Raw genomic sequence first — 19,110 nt, 5'->3', positions numbered from 1 at the left:
TTAATTGGGACTTTGAGGTGGCCAGTGTAAAGTGTTAACACCAACATCATTCAAAAATGTAGTGTTGTGGTATGGGGCATTGTCCTGTTGCAGGATAAATGATTTCCCAATAAGTCTATCACCGCAAGGAAAGGAATGATCATTTAGGGTGCTAAGACATTGCCCTTGGTTCATCGATCCAGTTATAGGAACCAAGGCTCCGAGTCTTTGTACCATATTTTTTGATGATTTATACTCAAAAGAGCTTTCATCGGTCCACAGAACGCTCTTCCAGAACTCCTTTGGCTTGTTGATATGCTCCTTAGCAAAGGCCGATCTTTTAAACTAAAAATAAATAATTTCTTTTCTCCATATTCGTAGCACCGTTATGTAACGATATTAGGAAAAATTAGGAAATAATAGTCACAAAAAGATTTCATCAACATAATTATACCCACTAGGGTATATGAACTTTGGAGTCGAGCAGCTTGCATTTTTCTACAACGGACCTTGGACCTGTGAAATATTATAATAAGGTGTACAAGATAAGGTTTTTTTAAACTACAACTGCTTAGTTTAAATATGAAAATTGTAAAAACGCACTAGACAGTAATGTTGGAAATTTAGAGTTGGTAGTCCTTCCTAATGCTGAAAATTCAGTGTAATCAATGCTTTTCGTTGCTTTAAAAGAAATAATTGAAGAAATAATATACATTTTAGCACTCTTAAAAAATTAAGCTAGTCTGCAGTCTGAGGGGTAAAAATGATGAAATATTTGAAATAATTAAAGTATTATAAAATTATAAGTTTATGCTGCGAATCCATACATAATTTAAATTTTGTTTTCGATTTTATTCGATTATAATCGATTTACTGCAAATCGATTTATTACCAGCTCTAGCGGGGAGCCGTGCAATCGAATAAGCCAGCTATCGATAGATATGTACCATCGCTAATACTATAGATTCTCGAAACCAATTGAATTTATTCGTGTTTATTAAACATTTATGGAAATAGTTTAACAAACACTACGAGTTGGAAGAGAAGAAACCGAGCGAAGTACCTGCTGCTGCCGCCGATGCAAGAGTACAAGAACGAACGCAGACGCAGACAGAGGAGTTCGGGGAAAATTGCGGAAAAAAGTGCGACAAAGGGAGGGGTGTAAACAATAACAATTGCGTTGCGTCAAAGAAAGTGGAGGGGGATTTTGGAGCCAGGATGGAGCGCACCAGCGAGCCGGAAAACAAGCCGCCCATCCTGCACATCCTGGTGGTGGGCTTTCACCACAAGCTGGGTTGCCAGGTGGAGTTTTCGCATCCACCGCTTGTTTCCGGCTCCACGGGCCGCCACGAGTGCCCCTCCGGCTGGAAGTACCTGCCCACGCTGGCTCTGCCAGACGGTTCGCACAACTTTGTCGAGGACACGGTCTTCTTCAATCTGCCCAGCCTCTTCGAGCCTGCCGAAAGCATTTACGGCGTGTCCTGCTACCGCCAGATACCCGTGGAACGGCTCAAGATCCGCACGGCCGACGTCACGCGCAGCACGGTGCAGAAGTCCGTCTGCATATTGGCCCGCCTGCCCATCTACGGCTACATAGAGGTGAAGCTGTCGCTGATCGCCGACGCCTTCTTCGACCAGGGAGACTTCTCTTGCACGGAGCTGCTGGTGAAGGCCTATCAGCAGCTGAACGCCTGCCTGCTGGACGATGAGTCGCGTCGCCCGCTGCGCCACTTCCATGTCGGCCTGTCGCTGCGGGAGATAGTGCTTCACTGGCGCCACAAGACCCTCATGCTGTTCAAACTCCTCCTGCTGCAGCGCCGTGTGGTGTGCTTCGGTTCGCCCGTGCGCGGCATGTGCGTGCTAATCCTGGGCATGGCCTCGCTGGTGCCGCGTCTGCTTGAGAAGGGCTTCCAGGAGGTGGCCTGCGTCCGCACCTCCCGTCCCCTGTCGCCTATGCCCGACTTCACAGACTCCCTGCAGCGGGAAGCTCAGGCGGAGGCCAAACTGGGAGCCGCCATTTCATCGCCGTCGGCAGGCGCACCGTCTGCCCTGCTGGAGGAGCAGAAATTAACGCCGGACAGCGCCACGGCCCTTGAGGGCGAGGCGGAGGAACTGGCGCTCGTCTCGTCCGCCGCGTCTGTGGGCGAGGAGCAGGGCAGTGGCGATGACACCTCGTCGCACTCCACGCCCAACTCACAGTCGCAGGACTCGTCTAACTTTCCCGGCTCCTCGAACGAGCGGAGTATATCGCTGACACGGGAGGCCAGCGTGGATACACTGGCGTGTGAGTAGCTGAACATTGAATTACCCAAGCAAGGCATGTCCCCATGCGCCCCATCTAAACGGATTGCTTCGCAGTTATTCCGGAGCTCTGTCTTTAACCCTCTAGTGCCGCTTTCCAGAAAGAATTGGAATTGTGAATAGTGCCTAGAGGGTTAAGACTGCAGTTCTTTGAGATCCTTTGTTTTGAGGTCTTCCTTATAAGTAGCTAAAGTTAAAGAATGTATTTACATGCAGCTAACCTCGCCGCCTTGTGCCTGGTCAACCCGGATGAGTACCGCGCCCCGGTTAGCATCTTCGCCAGCGGCAATCTCTGCCTGCCGTATCTGTCGCTGCCGTACATGGATCTGCTCAGCGATCCAATGGTGCTCTCCTACATCATCGGCACCTCTAACGTCCTCTTCCAGCAGAAGCGTCAGCTGGCTGACGTCCTGGTGGGCATTGAGGCGGCCAGCCTGGATGCCCACGACCCGGAGCTTCGACGTCAGCTGGTGCTAAGCACCGAGGACCTTCGCTACATGGACTACATAATGAAGCACGTGCAGGCGCCCAAGGAGGATGCGGAGGGCAGCGAGTACTGGATCCGGGAGCAGTTTCAGGGATACATACTGGCCCTGCTTCGCACTGCAGTGGCGCCAGGTGAGCCTTTTTCTGTCTTTTTTTTTCGATGGAGTGCTCTCAGTTGAGGTACAGTGGGTCACAAAAGTATTCGTTGGAAGCATCTGTAAAATGTGAAAGTGGGTTACTAACTCACCAAACGAACTTTTCGAGAATGATTCCGGGTTATCTTTGCATATCCTTCGTAGATGTTACGCCAAAGGACAACGATCACTTCAACAGCCACTTCATGGCTGCCTTCAAGCGGACCCAATGCTTTCAGGAGTGGTATGATGTGCGGCCCGACCCGGACTTCTTCGACGCCCTGCCCGCAGGTCATCCCTTTGCAGGAACCTTGTCTGTCGCGGACATGAAGCTGAAACTAGCACAGTGAGTAGCAGCCAGCCCTGTCCTTGTCCTTGTCTCATTTTGAAGCAAACTCAAACTGTGTGCCACGCCTTTCGTAGAACGATGCAGAACAGCGAGAGCGGGCGGAAGATCAACCAGGCGGTGAACAACACAAGTCGGGCGGTCGGCGGTGCCATCTCGCAGGCCAAGGGCGCCATCTCCAGCTGGTGGTCATCGATAACAACGCAACCGACGAATGCTAATGCCGCCACGCCCACAGCAAACAATTCAAATGACCCGGAGGGAGGTGGCGGCGAGGCCAACGAGGGAGCAGCAGCAGCCCATGAAATCTCGGTGACATTCCAAAACCACAAGAACGGTGACGACTTGGATGTGGCCGGGGTCAGCATACACCTGTCGGGTCAGGACGACGCTCCCGAATCGCACGAATCGCGTGATCTCGCCTGGAGGCAGCAGCCGCAGGGCATCGTGGAGATCGGCCACGAGGCGGAGCTGCTGGACAAGAATCAACCGCAGGCGGAATCCAAGATCTCGGCCACTTCGCAGCAGCAGGCCGGTGGTCGCCCAGGCTGTAGCGGCGACATGGCCACCTCAGCAGTGGAGCACAGCAGTGGCGATGTCTTCATTGTCTGAGAACGCGACGCCGTCGATGGCAGCAGCATTGTATAAAATCGATCTATAAGCTACTTCATAATTATTTATTACGCATCTGAATGTATCGGTCTCAGGCGCAGTGTTGAATTTCTCCACCACTGTCCCTCTCTTCTTCCCTCTTGCTCTTTTTTAACCCAAAACAATTGGCCAAAAGTTAATGTTATTTACAATTAATATATGTATTTATGTATGTGTATGCATCCTTGCCGCCCCCCCCCCCCCCACCCCCACCACATCTATGTGAAACTAAACCGTTCCAAGTGCAATTTGTTATCCAAAAATGTAGGCAATGGCAAGGCTTAATCCTTGTGGCAATGAGCAAACCTGCAAAGTCATATGGAAGTTGTCGTCGCCCTTGCCTCTCGCCAGCCAAGTCCACGAAAGATTTTCAATGCCGCTCTTTTTACCTTATGTATGTATGTACCCAAACCTAATACAGTTTAAATTGCAAATGAAATAAACAGACAATTCGTTTTCTTTGGAAATATGTATTTGCCAGGTCACGTGATCATTATGAGTGAGTTTTGATTGATTTTGAGTACTGATTATCGATTGATTTTAGTTGCTTACCTTTAATAATTATAATTTTAGATTTACTTAATCGCTCAAAGAATAATTATTATTTTGACACTAAAAAAATAATGATGTTTTTAGGATCAGAATTTCGTTCAAAGTGCTTCTTTATCTTCTTCCTAAGTGGTTTATTCAAAAATACATAACAATTTTTGTCAAAGAAACCTCTTAAAGAGAAAATATTGCAGTTTGAACGAAATTCTAAGCCAAAAATTTTAAATATTTATTTTTGAGTGTTACTTTTTGTCTTCAAAATAATGATAATTATTATTTGAGCGATTAAATAAAACTCAAACAAATAATTTAAATTGAATTTATATATAAAAATCTAAATTTCAGCAATTATTTTTTTCTTTTCCAAGTGGATGATGTTTTTTTTGTTTAAGAGGGTCTTCTCATTCAAAAGCCGTTTTTTGGACCCTTTTTAAAAAAATTCTTATTTGAAAACGCAAAAAATAATTGAAAACTTTTTTTATTTATTGTATTCAAAAATGTTCAAAGTAACTAAAAAAGTTGTTCTTGCCTCGATACGAGGGTTGTTCAAAGAGTAATGAGACTTCAAACTTGGTGGTCGAAAAAAAATGTGTCGTCCTGGCGGCCACGATTCAGGGTCTCCAGAGCGTCCGAAATGAAAAAAAAAAAACGGGGTTATAATCAGAATAGATGTCATTTTCGGGTGACGGAACAGATTTTTAAAAAATTTTTTTTAAACAAAATGGCGGCCATTCAAAAAAAAAAATTTCGATTTCGGGCTTTTTTTTGTAGTTTAGTGTAAAAAAAAAAAAATAAAAAAAAATTTTTTTTTAATCTGTTCCGTCACCCGAGAATGGTGACAATTCTGCGTCGATTCCACTTTGTTTCATGAAAATCGGTTCAGTTGAACTGGAGATATCATGGCCGCCAGTTCGAAAAACGTGGTTTCGAGATAAACGCGTTAGAAGTTTAAAAAAAGCTCATTTTGCATAGACCTTGCTTCACAAAAAAGGCTGTATCTTCTAAAGTATTTCGAATTTCTAAAAATCCTTTTGGCGACATATACACAGCATCCAAAGCTATAAATAAATGCAAAAAAAAAAATCGAAAAAAAAGTTGCCCAATGAGAAGACCCCCTTAAAGAAAACATTGATAATCAATTATTTACGGTAAATATTATTCACACAGCTATTATCATTTAACTATAAAAATGTGCGTGTTGAGGGCTAAAGCCGCATAGTAAACAGCTTTTGAATAAGTTGTTGAAGTCTGTAGCTGAGTTTCTACATGAAATTATTTTTTGTCTTGTAAGGCAGCTAACTTTATAGCGCAGAAGTGTGTTTATATTCTTGCAATTTAAAATTGAATCATTAAAACCCGATTCGTTTCGATTAAATGAAATGAAGAAACCTACAAGGAGAAATATGAAACGTTTTGAAAATGACTAACTTTTTATTGTTTTTTCTATGTTCTTATATAAATTTAGTTTCCCATTTATATGAGGACCAAGGAAACACAAAAAAAGTTAGAAATTTTTTTGCGTAGGTTGTAGTAAAATATGGTTAATTACATAACATTATCTCAGGTTCTATTCTTTTACATTTGTTTAAAATAATTTAAAATAATATAATATTCACCTTTGCATTTACCGTTCTACATTTAAATTTCTAGATGATTTGCGAATATGTTGAAAGATAATAAAGTTATGCATATTTTTATATTACAATTTATTATTTATTATTATTTATTCTACAATGTAGAAGAAAATTTTCACGATTTTTGAAAATACTTTTTTTTTTTACTTTCAGCTGCTTTTAGATCATTTTTATATTTAATTATTTCGCATGCAAACAATATATATGTACATATATGCTTGCACTTTTCTATCAAAACTCTTTATTTCAACCCATTAAGAACAGGAGACTATGTTTAAAGTTATTGGGTGTACAAGTAGAAAACCGCCGTTTTCGACTAGGTAGGTTGTGCCATCTTCACAAAACGGTGAGAAATTTTGATGGGGAACGCCAAATGGCGAGCTTAAATATCGGTCAACAACTCTACATTGTCTCGTTCGTGTATTCTTATTGTCGATCATTTTGTTGGTGCACGAAAATGTCGAAATTCGAACCGAATAAGCTTTTCGCGTTCAATTCGAAAAAATCGGCAGCTGAAGCGCGTCGAATGATCGTAGAAACTTATGATGAGTCGTGTATAAGTAAAAGGAACGTGTCGAGAAGTTTAAAAATGGCGAGTATGACGTGGAAGACAAGGATCGACCGCGTCCTGTGAAAAAGTTTGTAGGCTCTGCTGGATGAAGATTCTTGTCAGACACAACAAGAACTCGCGGATTCCTTGGGTGTGACTCAGAAATCAATTTCCCTTCGCCTAAAAAGCTTGGGAATAAAATTATGAAAAAAAAACGGCGGTTTTCTACTTGTACACCCAATATTTAGAGGAAAACGTGAGTTGGGAAAAATTCTACGTTCGGGACCGGTAACTACAAGATATGTAATGAAGTAAATCGATTTTAATAAATTTAAAAGATTTTAAATTTGTAAAAAAAAAGGACAAATTTATATAAAATATCTATACCTCAAGGTATAAGCTTATGTGTCAAAACAAGAACAAAGTTATATGATATATTCACCTATACATTTTCATTTACACTTTTAAGTTTAAAGTTTTTCTTCTCCCTGGATTTATAATATAAAACAGGTCGACAAAGTAATCTGAATATACTATTCTGAGGGTATTTCAAGCGCTGAACTCGAATCCCACCTCTAAAAATCCCCATTACCTCAGGTTTTAAAGATATTTTAACCAAAAAAGCGTACATTTTTTTTTACCTGTAACTCTTTCTCCAATTCGTTCAATTTTTGTTCATCAAAATCTGTGGTCAAAGTTTTGTAACATTTTGTTAATAAAATAATATTCCCAGCAGACAAAGCCCGGAATTAGTGAGGATGGATCCGAAAAATGTCCCCTAAAAATATTAAATACGGACAAAGAATTGGACTTTCCGCATTAGTTTCGCTAAATGCTCAAAAATGGACGCTCAAACGGACGAATAGCGAACGAGTATCGCAAATTCTCAGGATTATACTCACTAATGTCGGAAAAGGTCCGCAATCGAAACCTTATTCGGATTCCGAAAATTGTATTATACTTTATTATCGTTTGTGAGCCTGAATCGGACGTTTTGTCCGCTTGAAACCCACAAGTCTATCGTTTTCAATATCATAAACGAAGGTTTTGTCTGCTGGGTTGTCAATTTTCCACACGTGTGCTAAAAAAATGACATACGTACCTCTTTTGATGGGGCATAAATAAAATAGGCTTTCGGCTTATGAACGGATTTCTTTTTCTTCTGTTTATTCCAACATATTTATTTAATTGGTATTATTGTTTCAAGTATTACACAATATTAATTCTATTTTGTTTACTGGTTTTCCGTTTTTCAGTTTATAATTAATATTATTAGTTGTATTATTATTTCTAAATATCGATCACATTTCCTTTCAGAACGTCTCTCATTCTCATCGTTTTTATTCCCTGTTCACTTTTGTTGCAGAACGTACAAACTCCTTCTGTCCTGCGGGCCCTACAATATTCCTCGCTTCAAGGACTTAAGAACTTAACACGGTTTTGAACTTAAAAATATCTATACAATATACAAATAAAAGACACATTTAATCATCGTCTCCCTCTACTATCATCGAGTGCTTGCAATAATAAATAGAGTTTATTTTTTAGTTGTAATTATTGCTTCTCTTTAAATTCACCAAGCAGAAGTGGGGTTCGGGGAAGTGGGTAAGGTAAGGAAAGGGAAAGGGAAGGGGACAATGAGACACCAGACAAATAATAATATTTATAAAAATACATTCACGAAATGGAAGCGAGACTTGCAAAAATCAAATCTTGGCTAATACTACACAATTGGTTTGTAAATTAAGGAATTAAGTAGGTTCGATTTATGATAATTAGTATTTTTGGCTGCTTATGGTAAAAAAAAAAAACGAAAGAATATCTACCAAGAACCGCCTACGTTTTATTATCGGTTTTCTTCGTCTGCTCTTCTTCCTATACATGTACATATATATTGTATATATATATATATTTGTTTCAAATGTGTATAATATTGTCCTAAAAGCCTTAAAAAATATGACGCAGAACGCCTGCAAATCGACATTTATGTGATATATTATATATCATACATACGTTTTCGGTAGAGCAAAAGGAACACAAGCAAAAGCCATGTGAAGAAGGACACAATGTAAAAGGATCTCACGCTTCATTAGAAATTAGTTGACGTCCGGTTCCGGTTTGTGCGGGGACTGGGACTGGGAACTGGTAATCGGGAGGCTATATACGTTCTGTTTCTATGTTTCTATATATTTCTTTAAGGTACATAACAGTTCTTTATATTGTGTTTGTGGTGTGGCTGCCTTCTTGGTTTATCGCTTAGCGTTGTACAGCTTACGCTTGACCCATCAACTAGTTCTAAGTGGTGTTAGCTAGCCTGGACTTTAGTTGGGTGCATTGAGGGTCTCCATCCCGGCGCCGTACTCCATGCCTACGGACATTGTAAAGATCCACGCCACCGCCAGTAGGCTGCTGCCCAACAGATCGCCCAGGGCCGTTAGGTAGGGAATGGCCGAGTTATCCGGATCGATCTTCCACTTCCACATCGCGTGCACGATGATGTGGGCAATGTACAGCAGCAGCATCACCTGAAGTCATAACAAACCATTAGAATATGGGCAAAGACAAATGCCAAAGCACTTTAAATTCGATTTCCTAAATGTCTTTCATTAGAGAAGTTGTATTACAAAGTTGTGCCATTAAGTGCTATAGCAGCTCAATGGAATAAGAGTGACAAGTGTCATTAAGCCCTGATAGCTTGACGCCGAATTAACAATAATTATACTGGCATGACACTGCCGCATTAATTAGAGACTTCATTAAAGATTTGACAGCGCTATTGCGTTTTACACAAGTGCGAGCAAGACGACTATATTGCGCTCTAATGCATTAGAATAATGCATTAGCTACTTCATTGACGCGATAATCGATAGATCTACATATTATATACTAGATACTCGATAACAAAATACGGGTTTAATGAAGAAAATTGTAATTGAAAAATGTATTAGCCAGCTCATTGACAGTATGGTCTCACAATGAGAATTTTATTTTTATATCATTTCGCTGGTTTTTTGAACTGAAAAAATATAAGAAAATTAGGAAAAATAATATGTTTTGCGAGGGCATGGTTCTTACGCTGTAAAATTAATATAAACATTTTTTTTGGTAATAATTAAAAAAAATTTAAGCATTATACGTTAAAAACATAAATTTAAAGGATTCTGCATTTATTTATGCAAGAATACTTCGACGAGGAATTCAGAAATTCATAGTAATACGCCTCGAATGGCGGCCGTTTTTTTTTTGTTTACCTTTTACGGTCGGTGTGACCGTAGTCGTATTACCAAAATAATCCAAGCAAAATTCAAGCCAAATTACACAAAATTACACATATAGTGGTCTCTTTCAAGGTTCTAATGAAGTAGCTAATTAATGAAAACTGCATTAGTGTATCATATGGGCATTACGACGGAAATGTAGGTAATAAAGTTCTTAATGATTAATAGAAGGTAAGGTTCATTCGGTGCAAAACGGGCCACTTTTCAACACAACATTTAAACAATTTTGTGTTAAAAGTAATATTGAAATTTGTTTTTTTAGCAACGACCTATGCTGTGTAGAATTGTAGGGTTTTTTCAGACTCGAGGTCTAGTCTGTTAGACTGTATTGCCTTCGCATCGACATTTAGGATTCCCAACAGGGTCTAGCTTAGATGGAAGGTACGGTACGAAGAAAATTAGCAAATGTAAAGTGGCATTTTTATTTTTAACATTCTTTCCCGATGCCCAAAAGTCAAAACCCCAAAAAGTTTAGTTCATTTGTTAAATTAATAAATATTTAAAATTAAAAATAAGTTAAAGATGTTTAGTTCCAAATTTCAAACCGATTAATCGTGTTATATCGTGACACCGACTTCCCAAATGGCACTTTTCAGGAGAGCGCTTAAAACTGTTTGATGCTCATACATTGAATACCAAACGACCTCCCTTCAACTATGCCTAACTGCGTCATTTTTGCTATGACCGATGTAAAACAATATTCTTAAGATATTAAATACATTAACCCCTTTTAAGATCGAATACTTTACTGTACTATTTTCTAGACTCACCTGGACCAAACTGGCAGTCAGATAGGACAGCACAAAGACCCAGCTGACCGTCGAGGTGTTCATGTTGATATAATCAGCGGCAAAGATGAACAGAATATTGCCCGGAATTGACATGGCGATAAGTATTCTCGCCGTCTTTGCATAGGGAACTGTGGAATAGCCGATAGACAACTTGTTAGTCTTGATTCTCGATCAATTAATATCAGAGCACCTAATCTAATGCACGTAATTTAATGATTATCTATTGATTTTAATGGTATATATATAGTATAAGCTTTAAATTGGCCTATACATTACCTCCTTTGAAAAGCGCCCTCCAGGGCCACTCCAAGATCTTCGTGTGCGGTGGTATAATGCCAATAATTGAGCTCTGGTGCAGCATCGTCGATATCTTGCTGGCCTGCACCGACACCAGATTTCCGCCAATTCCATTGATGATAGGCTGGAATACCACGAAGCCCTTGAATACTTCAACAGCGGCGTCCAACACCAGGCCACCCAGCCTGCAAATAGTACAAAGTATTGGTTAAAGCGTTTAATAATAAAAACATTTTGCTAACCAGTATACAAAAAAGATTAGATCCCAGTTAACCTTCCAGGACTTTATTTCGTTTTGATGTTTGGCAATTCATTTCAAAAGGAGTATATATGAATGTATTGTTGTAAGATTTCAACTAGTTTTGAGATTGTTTACCGATTAAATTATAGTATTCATTCCCAGTTCTAATACTTCTTTGATGGATCTAAAAATTTAAGCCACCGCTTTGGCTTTGATTTAGCAGCTTGAAGTGGGCTCTTATTTTTAGTCTTCTGAAGCCTTGTTTTGGGTGTCGCAAACCCCCAAGTCATGGCAAATAATTACGCTGCAGAGTTGTAATCCTACTTGGAATTCTAATTATACACGCGCTTGACCCACACGAGTCAGGGACAATTTGTGCGAATTTTTTCCCAGGCTACTTACTCCCCATATTCGGGCTAGTGTGCTTGTGTGGACACAGCACCTGGACATGATTTGGCACTAATAAAATTGTTAGATATCTAAATATAGCAAGCAATTGACTGGTTGATTTCTGCCCCATCATCTGCTCTAGGCTATAGAGTCCATCGCCCGACCTGATCGTAGGAAACGGTTTGAATTGGGAGTGCGCAGTGCGCAGTACGTACCCACTTATGCAGAGGGCCGAGAGCACCGGCACCCATCCGCTCTTCAGCACCGGACGCGTATACTCGTTCCTCAGCACGATCATTACCCACATGGGCAACAGCACCAGGTAGCAGCACACCACGATGAAGGTGATCCACAGATGCGTTTCTGTGGGGAAGCCATTCGTAATTATTGTTTACAAAGTAGGTCAGTCAGTATTCTAAATAGATTCCTATTTGATAGTATTTTCAGCGGCCCTACTTACTGATTTGCTCGTATAGCAACGAAGCGATGAAGGACAGCAAACTGATGGACACGACATCTCCGATGGAGGCGGCCAGCGGTGTCGCCAAGTTATCCGGATTGAGGCGGTACCTCTGCGAGAATAGGATCACGGCCACCAAAACGAAATCTGCAAGGGGAACGCATGAATTACAATACATTCGAACTGAGACGGAATGGTAATGTGAATCCTACCCAGAACAAAGCACGACGAGGTCGCAGTGAACATGGCCGAGGCTGTCAGGAGCATCATGTTCTCAAAGTAGAACTCGCCGGTCATGGCCGCGCCGACGCTCACCGCGAACATGGCTACCAGAAAGGAGGCCACGGTCGCCTGAACCTGCACCAGCGCTATGTTGCCTACGATCATCCGTATTACGCCCTGCCGGCTGGTCATGTTGCCCAGATTCACTTGCGTGGAAAGACGGGATGCCAGGCACATGTCCAGGTTGCCCTTTAGTCCCAAAAGCGCCGGCACCAGGATAAACAGTTCGCTGACATTTTTAAAGACATACCATTTCTAAAAGAAGAGGGGGGGGGGGGGGGTATTTAATACAAAATATATATTTTTATATCCTGCAGGGTATTATAACATCAGTCAGAAGTATGAAACGCAGTTTAGGAGACATTTCCCACCCTATAAAGTATATATATCAGCATCAACAACCGAGTCGATCTAGTCATGCCCGTCTGTCTAGTCCCTCAGTTTTAAAGCTATCTGAATGAAGCTTTGATTTGACCAGAATGGCTCGATTCTCAATGATTCAATTGAAAACTGCAAGGGTATACAAACTTCGGCATGCCAAAGTTAGCTTCCTTTCTTGTTTATTATAGCTGTGATACAAAGCAGCTCTTCTGGAGCTGGAAAAAGCTGCAATGTCACAGATATAACTGACTTTCAAACGTTAATACGTCCTCAATATTTGAAAGCATTGTCTGACATGTACAATTAAAGCATATTAAACCTCCCAGTTAGCTTCGGGTTACTCGTTTTTGGGTTTTTGTTAATTCTTTGTGCAAGCAAACACTTTATTAGTCAATTTGCGAGTACAACAAACCGAATATGTGGCATTTACAGCCTTTAAGATGCCTTAAATTCATTAAGTGCAGTTGCCTTTATCCGGATTTCCTTGGGCAGCACACCCACAGCCCCGCTGGCCGAAAGATTTCCAAAATATATCGGTTAACTGCGGGTGTTGGCCGCCTGCAACTGGCTCAGTCTCCAGTTTGGCAGTGGAATAGCATTAATTAGCGGGAAAGTTAGACATTTACGATCTAGCATACGAGTTCACGGCCATAAATAGCATTCTGAAAGGAATTGTGCCAATTCACTGAGTACACAGTGAAGGGGTAGAAGTTTAAAAATAGTAGTGTCTGGGGCTCTTGTTTGACTCCAGGCAAGTGAGTGCTCTTTAAGTCCGGCTAATGTTTTATTCACACGCTTGGAATATTTGCTGGAATCTCGAACAGGTCGATTATAGAAAGGCGAAATGCCTCTTATCATAGTAAACAATCATTTCTGAATACATCATTTTGGGATTGCACTTGAATATTTATGAGCATGGCGTTGAAATGTGGAGATTCGTTATCCGCCTAATTGGACTAATTTACTTAACTGCATATAACTCTCTTATCAGATTGTTATTAATGATTGCAGATAAAATAAACTATGTGTGTGATACGAGTATGGGTGTCATAGTCCCGAAAATAACACTAAAATAATGTATATAATATATCAAACTTGTTGTCAAGCTCCAGTGCCAAAAAATATATATTAATATTATTTATTTTTAAATTATTTTTGTTAAGTACTTACATTTCGGCCAAAGATTGTATACCCCTGCAGTTTGCAATTGGATTATTAAGAATCGACCCATTCTGTTTCAATTAATAGAAAAATTAAAATCAAGACTAGTTTGCATAGAAACGGAAGGACGGGTATGGCTAGATTGACTCGTCTGTTGATGTTGATCAAGATTTTATATACTTTATAGGGTCGGAAATATTCCCTTCACTGCGTTGCTTCTGACTGAAATTATAAGGGTACTAGAACAACCAAAGAAAAAATAACAGATTGTTCTCGTACCCAATAAATATAGCCCAAAAATTAAGCTTCATAGAAAAAGATCTGTTCTTATTGATTTTCTTACGTTCCGTTTGACAAAGTAAAAAAATATATCTTAATGATAATAACTAAAGACCTTTTGTAATGAGTCTCTTCTATTTTCGGTTGTCTACCGACCGATAACATGATCTGCTCGTCTAGTGTCGGTCGACCGAGTCGTATTTTCGCTCAACGAGAAACGAAATTTAAGATGTGAAGGTAGTGCCCCTATCCCTAGCCAGCGAATTGAGTTTTAGATTCATTCAACTTCTTTATTTGCTCCCACAAGCAAAAAGGTTAATTGCAAAACAGTGTGATTTTTGTGTGTCGCGCTTGACGTGGTGCAAATCTTTTTAAACAAGCAATCCCACTAAGGGCACTTACAATTATACAATTTAACAACTTAATTTGATGCAATTTACGATGACTTTTCTGTTTAATTTTTGCTAAGCTCATCGCAAAGACACCTACAAAGTAAGTAGATGAGCGAAGAAAATTACTGCATCGCAAATGACTTGATAGAGTACTCCCATTTGGGGGGAGTGTAACTCATCCTAGAATATGTAATTTGTATTAGAAACTCCTTTTCGCCCACTTTTTGATTACAGAATATTTTCTTTTTTGTGATCTTTTCTGGCAACTCGAACTGTATTCGCCCGATTTTATCTACATAAATCGAGACTGAATTATTTATATTTGTATAACTGCAATTATAAGAAGAAAGGAAGGTAATGTCAACACTCCGAAGTTTGTATACCCTTGCAGTTTCAAATTTTAAAGAATTTATCCATTTAGATTTAGATAAAAATTGTTAGTTATTGGGGTACTTAAAAGGTCAGCTTAGCATTGTTTTTGTTTTGCACGACAAAAATGCAATCTGTGCTCACAGCAGGGGCTGTTGCGGGCAATAGGAATCTTTACACTTTTGTTTATTTGTTTATATAAATGAAAACTCACCTCAACGCGTCCCAGCACAATGCCAGCTCCGATTGTTCCAATACCGGCAAGGAAGAACGGTATGGAAACCTGCAGCAGGATGGTTGTCCACTTTTCCTGCTTGATTCCTGGCCTGTTGAGGGCCAGTTTCTCCTCGGAACTGCCATTGATACCGGCGATACTGGAGGCATCTGCTGCCACTAGGGCACCCGATCCGGTGCCCCCATTACCGCCAGGTCCTCCTCCTCCACTGCCGCCGCCACTCGCCGCTCCAGGATCCGGTTCGGAGGATGCTATGGACGTCGTGATGATTGAGCTTAGTGAACCAGTTGTCGAATGTGGTAGGCCCGACAATTTCTCATTGTCAGGATCTGGGGTTTGATGCAATTGTGGGGATATTCGGAAGAAACGAAACGAGAAAAAGGGGTTGCACGATGCGGGTTAGTTAGTTTGGGATCGGGCACAGATTAAGAGTTCCACAAGTGGGCCTCCGGATTGGATTAGGTGCTCGGATCTCTCTCTCTTACATACTAATCTAAGTGCTGGAGTGTGCGTGAGTGGCATGCATCTAAATTTAGCGGCATTATGCAATTAGAAGAGCTATTAATTAACATCGCTATAAATTAACCGTATAAACATGTCTACATACATGTCTCCAATTTTCTGTATTTTATTTATTTCAATTTGCACAGTTTTTACGCTTGCTGTTTTTGTTAATTATTTTTATTTTTTACAGTCTCCAGGCGGAGTCGTTTTAAAGTTAAAACAAAAAACGACCAAGGAAAAACTCGTTTTAATAGAATTCTCGTATATTTTGTTTGCCTTTTCGGTTTCTGTGTCGACTTGTGGCCAAGTTCATAAACCGCGAATCGTTCGTCCATAAACAAATTCGCCAACCGTCGAGACATCGACAGCGACAATTAAACCTCGCAAAAATAACAATTAAGATATTGTTAAAAAAAAAAAAGCTTGCGAGAGTAAGAACAATTGACTACTCTTTGATCGGTTGATACAGTATCTTAAAATGATTCGTAATATCTAATAAAAGAAATTGGATTTTGACGGGGGAGGAAGGTTGGGGTAAAGATGCTCTGTAGAGAATCTAGATCCAGATAAAATAGCTTTTAATATATACATAAATTATATATTCAATGATTCACGAAACATAATAAATCAACCTTTTTGAAAAGAGTGCTTTTGCTTTTTAAGAGCTCAATCTTTATCCAAATATTAAAGATATTAGAAAGCAAAGCTTTAAGCCGAGACGTGGTTAGAGGAGGCGCATGCACGATAATAATTAGTGAACATTTTTATGTGTTTAAACCGCAAATAGTCAAGCACAAGCCAGGGCGAATATAGCATGGGATTAATGAAATATATAAATATATATGGATGGGTACAAAATCAAACAATGTTTCATAAACAAACTCAGGAAGGATATGTAAATAGAGAAAGGGAGAGAGAGAGAGAATGGAATGGGTAAAGCAAACGAAACAGTGTGACCAAAATGGTGAAAACTCCCCAAAAAAGACCTATGTACACGAAAGTATCTTTTCTTTTCGCTTGCTGCTCATTCTTGTTATACGAATGCTGGCACTCACCATCTCTGCAGAATTGCTATTAGAAATATGTATGGGTAGGAAAGCGAGCCACTTACAAAATTAAAAAGGAAAACCTGAGCTCACAGATCTAAATGTATACCTACATAGATATTTTATTAAATAAATATATATATATACTATATATATGCATACAAGATTAAAGACAAAAGATAGAGAAATATAAAGAGAGAGAGAGCACAAAGCGATAAATGGTGTTTTTATTTGTGTGTTTACTGTGACCAGCACCACATACAATACTCGAATAATCCCTATCTACACGGAGAGTTCACCGGTTTGCTACTCGTTGTAAGTACAACGTCCGTCACTCGCTTCTGGATATTCTTGGACTCACCGTTTCCATTGAAAATGGTAAACAATCTGTATTTTTCATCCGGTGCCACATCTAGCGGTGTTGTTGCTGTCAGTGTGGACAACTGTTGTTGGTATATTGGTGGAGTGGCATATGCAGATGGTGGCGTTGTTGATGCGGTGTTGTTGTTGTTGTTATTATTATTTGTATTATTCTTGTTGTTATTATTATTGTTGTTATTGTTAAAGAGGCCAATATTAATAGTTGTGGGCGGGGGCTCATCATCAGCATGATCGCTGATCATTTGCGGATTTACGTAGCCTGATAAACGACGCACATTCAATGGCGTCAGGCGTTGTTTCAGCTCATTCGGTGTTGTGTTTGTTGTTGTGGAAGGTGTTGGGGTGGGAGGAGTTTGTGTGGGAGTGGGTGTGGGTGTAGATGGTGTGTCTGTGGATGCTGGCTGGTTGGGATTGTGCGGCAAGTTTGTCTGTTCGTTGGGCTGCGACATCTTAGCATTTGTTAGGGCGTGTAGTGTCGTGTCGTGCGTCTAGGTCCTTAGGTGGTGGTGTAGAGAAGCCCCGAAAAAAGGCGTGCATGTGTTGCCTCGTGTGAGGGGCCCTAGCCTTCGCAAATGAAACTCATCTACTAAAATAAATTTAAATTAATCCTTTGCGGGCCCTCAGAAGTGTGTGTGTCTAGGCCTTGAGATTTTATAATTTAAAACAATGAAAAAATAAACTCTAACACAATTAACAGAAATCATAAACTGTGTACTAATGTGTATACTAATTTTTTTTTGTTTTTTTTTTTACTATTAATAGTTGTCTATGGACTTTGCATACTTTTTGTTTTGGTTTTTTGCCGGTTTTTGTTTTTTATTTTCGTTTTCTTCTTTTCAAACTATGACTAAACACAAAAAAATAAATATCACACAATTATTTTGTTTTAAATTAAATAATTAAATAAGTTAAGAATTATGGAAAGTGCATTGGTTGGCTTTAGTATTTTGTTGGCTTTGTTTTCAAGGAATGTATGAAGAATGTAAATCGGAACAAGAATTGAAAGAATCCGGAGATTCGTTTGGTTTACATTGTAGTGAAAATGTGGGGAATTTTCTGGCGCCGTGCGAGTGTCTCAGGGTGTGTGTGTGTACGTGTAAGCGTCCTGGTTGTGCGTGGCGTCCGTGGTTTCTGGGCAGGAATTGGGTCAAGTTTGGGTGCTTGTCTAGGAGTGAATGGTAAGAGGTAGTAGGTAGAGGGCTGAGGTTGAGGTTGAGCTTAGTCACCGGACCGTTGATATGGCTGCAAGGCAACAACAACATTGTGTTTTTCACATTTAATTAAATTGTTTGGATTAAACATTATCGGCTGGAAGGTGGTATCAATGGTAATCAACTAAATCAACTAAAGTTTTTAAAGCTTTCAGGTCGCAGGATCTACGGGCGGCAACACTTTCTTGGGGTTTTACTATTCTGAGCCTTCGTCACGTCTTCTGGCTACATTTTTACACTAAAAGGATGTATTAATAACCATATTTGAAAGTTTGACTTCGAAGAAGGGCATGACCTGACCCAACAGTTTGTTGTGGAACTTCCGCGTGTCTGAAGAATTAAGAAACCCTGACCCAAAAGCCATAAAGCCGTGATGGTCGAAATGTTTTGCTATTCTGCTTTTTCGTATTTCTGTCTTTTTCTGTTTGGACTTGTTTTTATGTTTATGTTTGGTCAACTGAAATGAGTTGGCTAAGTCGGGTATTTTTATGTATTTATAGATTGAATGCTAAACTTAAGAGTTAACAGTTTGTGTTCAGTGCACAAGAAGTAATGGTTTCATAATACCAAACTAATATATCTATAATTATATTCTATGGCCCAAAAAACTGAATCCAGGGGATATAAAAAGTGTTTCGCATTAAACGTAGGTTCTTTGGGGCTTACTCTATATTTTCTATTTCCTACGATCTAACATTTGCGCTGTTAGCCGATAAGATTTTGATTTTGCTTATTTGCCATCGAGTTGACAACAACACAGTGGAGCACAATAAATTGCCGCC

At 40.0% G+C, this 19,110-nt stretch overlaps 2 protein-coding genes across 5 annotated transcripts in view; one reads left to right on the top strand and one right to left on the bottom strand.

Moving 5' to 3' along the window:
- The first annotated feature begins 921 nt into the window (after positions 1 to 921).
- Positions 922 to 4,387, top strand: LOC108083959 (late secretory pathway protein AVL9 homolog). Its single transcript, XM_017179966.3, has 4 exons — positions 922 to 2,263; positions 2,497 to 2,898; positions 3,066 to 3,246; positions 3,324 to 4,387. Exons 1-4 carry the CDS (start codon positions 1,198 to 1,200, stop codon positions 3,856 to 3,858), a joined length of 2,184 nt encoding a protein of 727 aa, XP_017035455.1. The 5' UTR covers positions 922 to 1,197; the 3' UTR covers positions 3,859 to 4,387.
- A 3,382-nt stretch (positions 4,388 to 7,769) lies between these two features.
- The window catches only part of LOC108083958 (solute carrier family 41 member 1), a 39,954-nt gene continuing 28,613 nt past the window's right edge, over positions 7,770 to 19,110 (bottom strand). For 3 of the 4 annotated variants that reach the window (XM_041774732.2, XM_041774733.2, XM_017179965.3), the window contains exons 2-9: positions 17,098 to 18,359; positions 15,166 to 15,515; positions 12,300 to 12,624; positions 12,088 to 12,234; positions 11,843 to 11,990; positions 10,976 to 11,181; positions 10,679 to 10,827; positions 7,770 to 9,155 (exon numbers count right to left, since the gene is read on the bottom strand). In XM_041774732.2, coding sequence (XP_041630666.1) covers positions 8,952 to 9,155; positions 10,679 to 10,827; positions 10,976 to 11,181; positions 11,843 to 11,990; positions 12,088 to 12,234; positions 12,300 to 12,624; positions 15,166 to 15,515; positions 17,098 to 17,566 — 1,998 coding nt within the window. In that variant the 5' untranslated portion in view covers positions 17,567 to 18,359 and the 3' untranslated portion in view covers positions 7,770 to 8,951. The remainder of the gene's footprint in view (positions 9,156 to 10,678; positions 10,828 to 10,975; positions 11,182 to 11,842; positions 11,991 to 12,087; positions 12,235 to 12,299; positions 12,625 to 15,165; positions 15,516 to 17,097; positions 18,360 to 19,110) is intronic. The other variant, XM_041774734.2, reaches the window with a different exon arrangement.

The sequence above is a fragment of the Drosophila kikkawai genome, chromosome X (assembly GCF_030179895.1).
Source record: "Drosophila kikkawai strain 14028-0561.14 chromosome X, DkikHiC1v2, whole genome shotgun sequence".
Classification (NCBI taxonomy): Eukaryota; Metazoa; Arthropoda; class Insecta; order Diptera; family Drosophilidae; genus Drosophila; species Drosophila kikkawai.
Note: the sequence above shows the minus strand (reverse complement) of the source record. Positions and strands in the feature narration are given on the sequence as shown.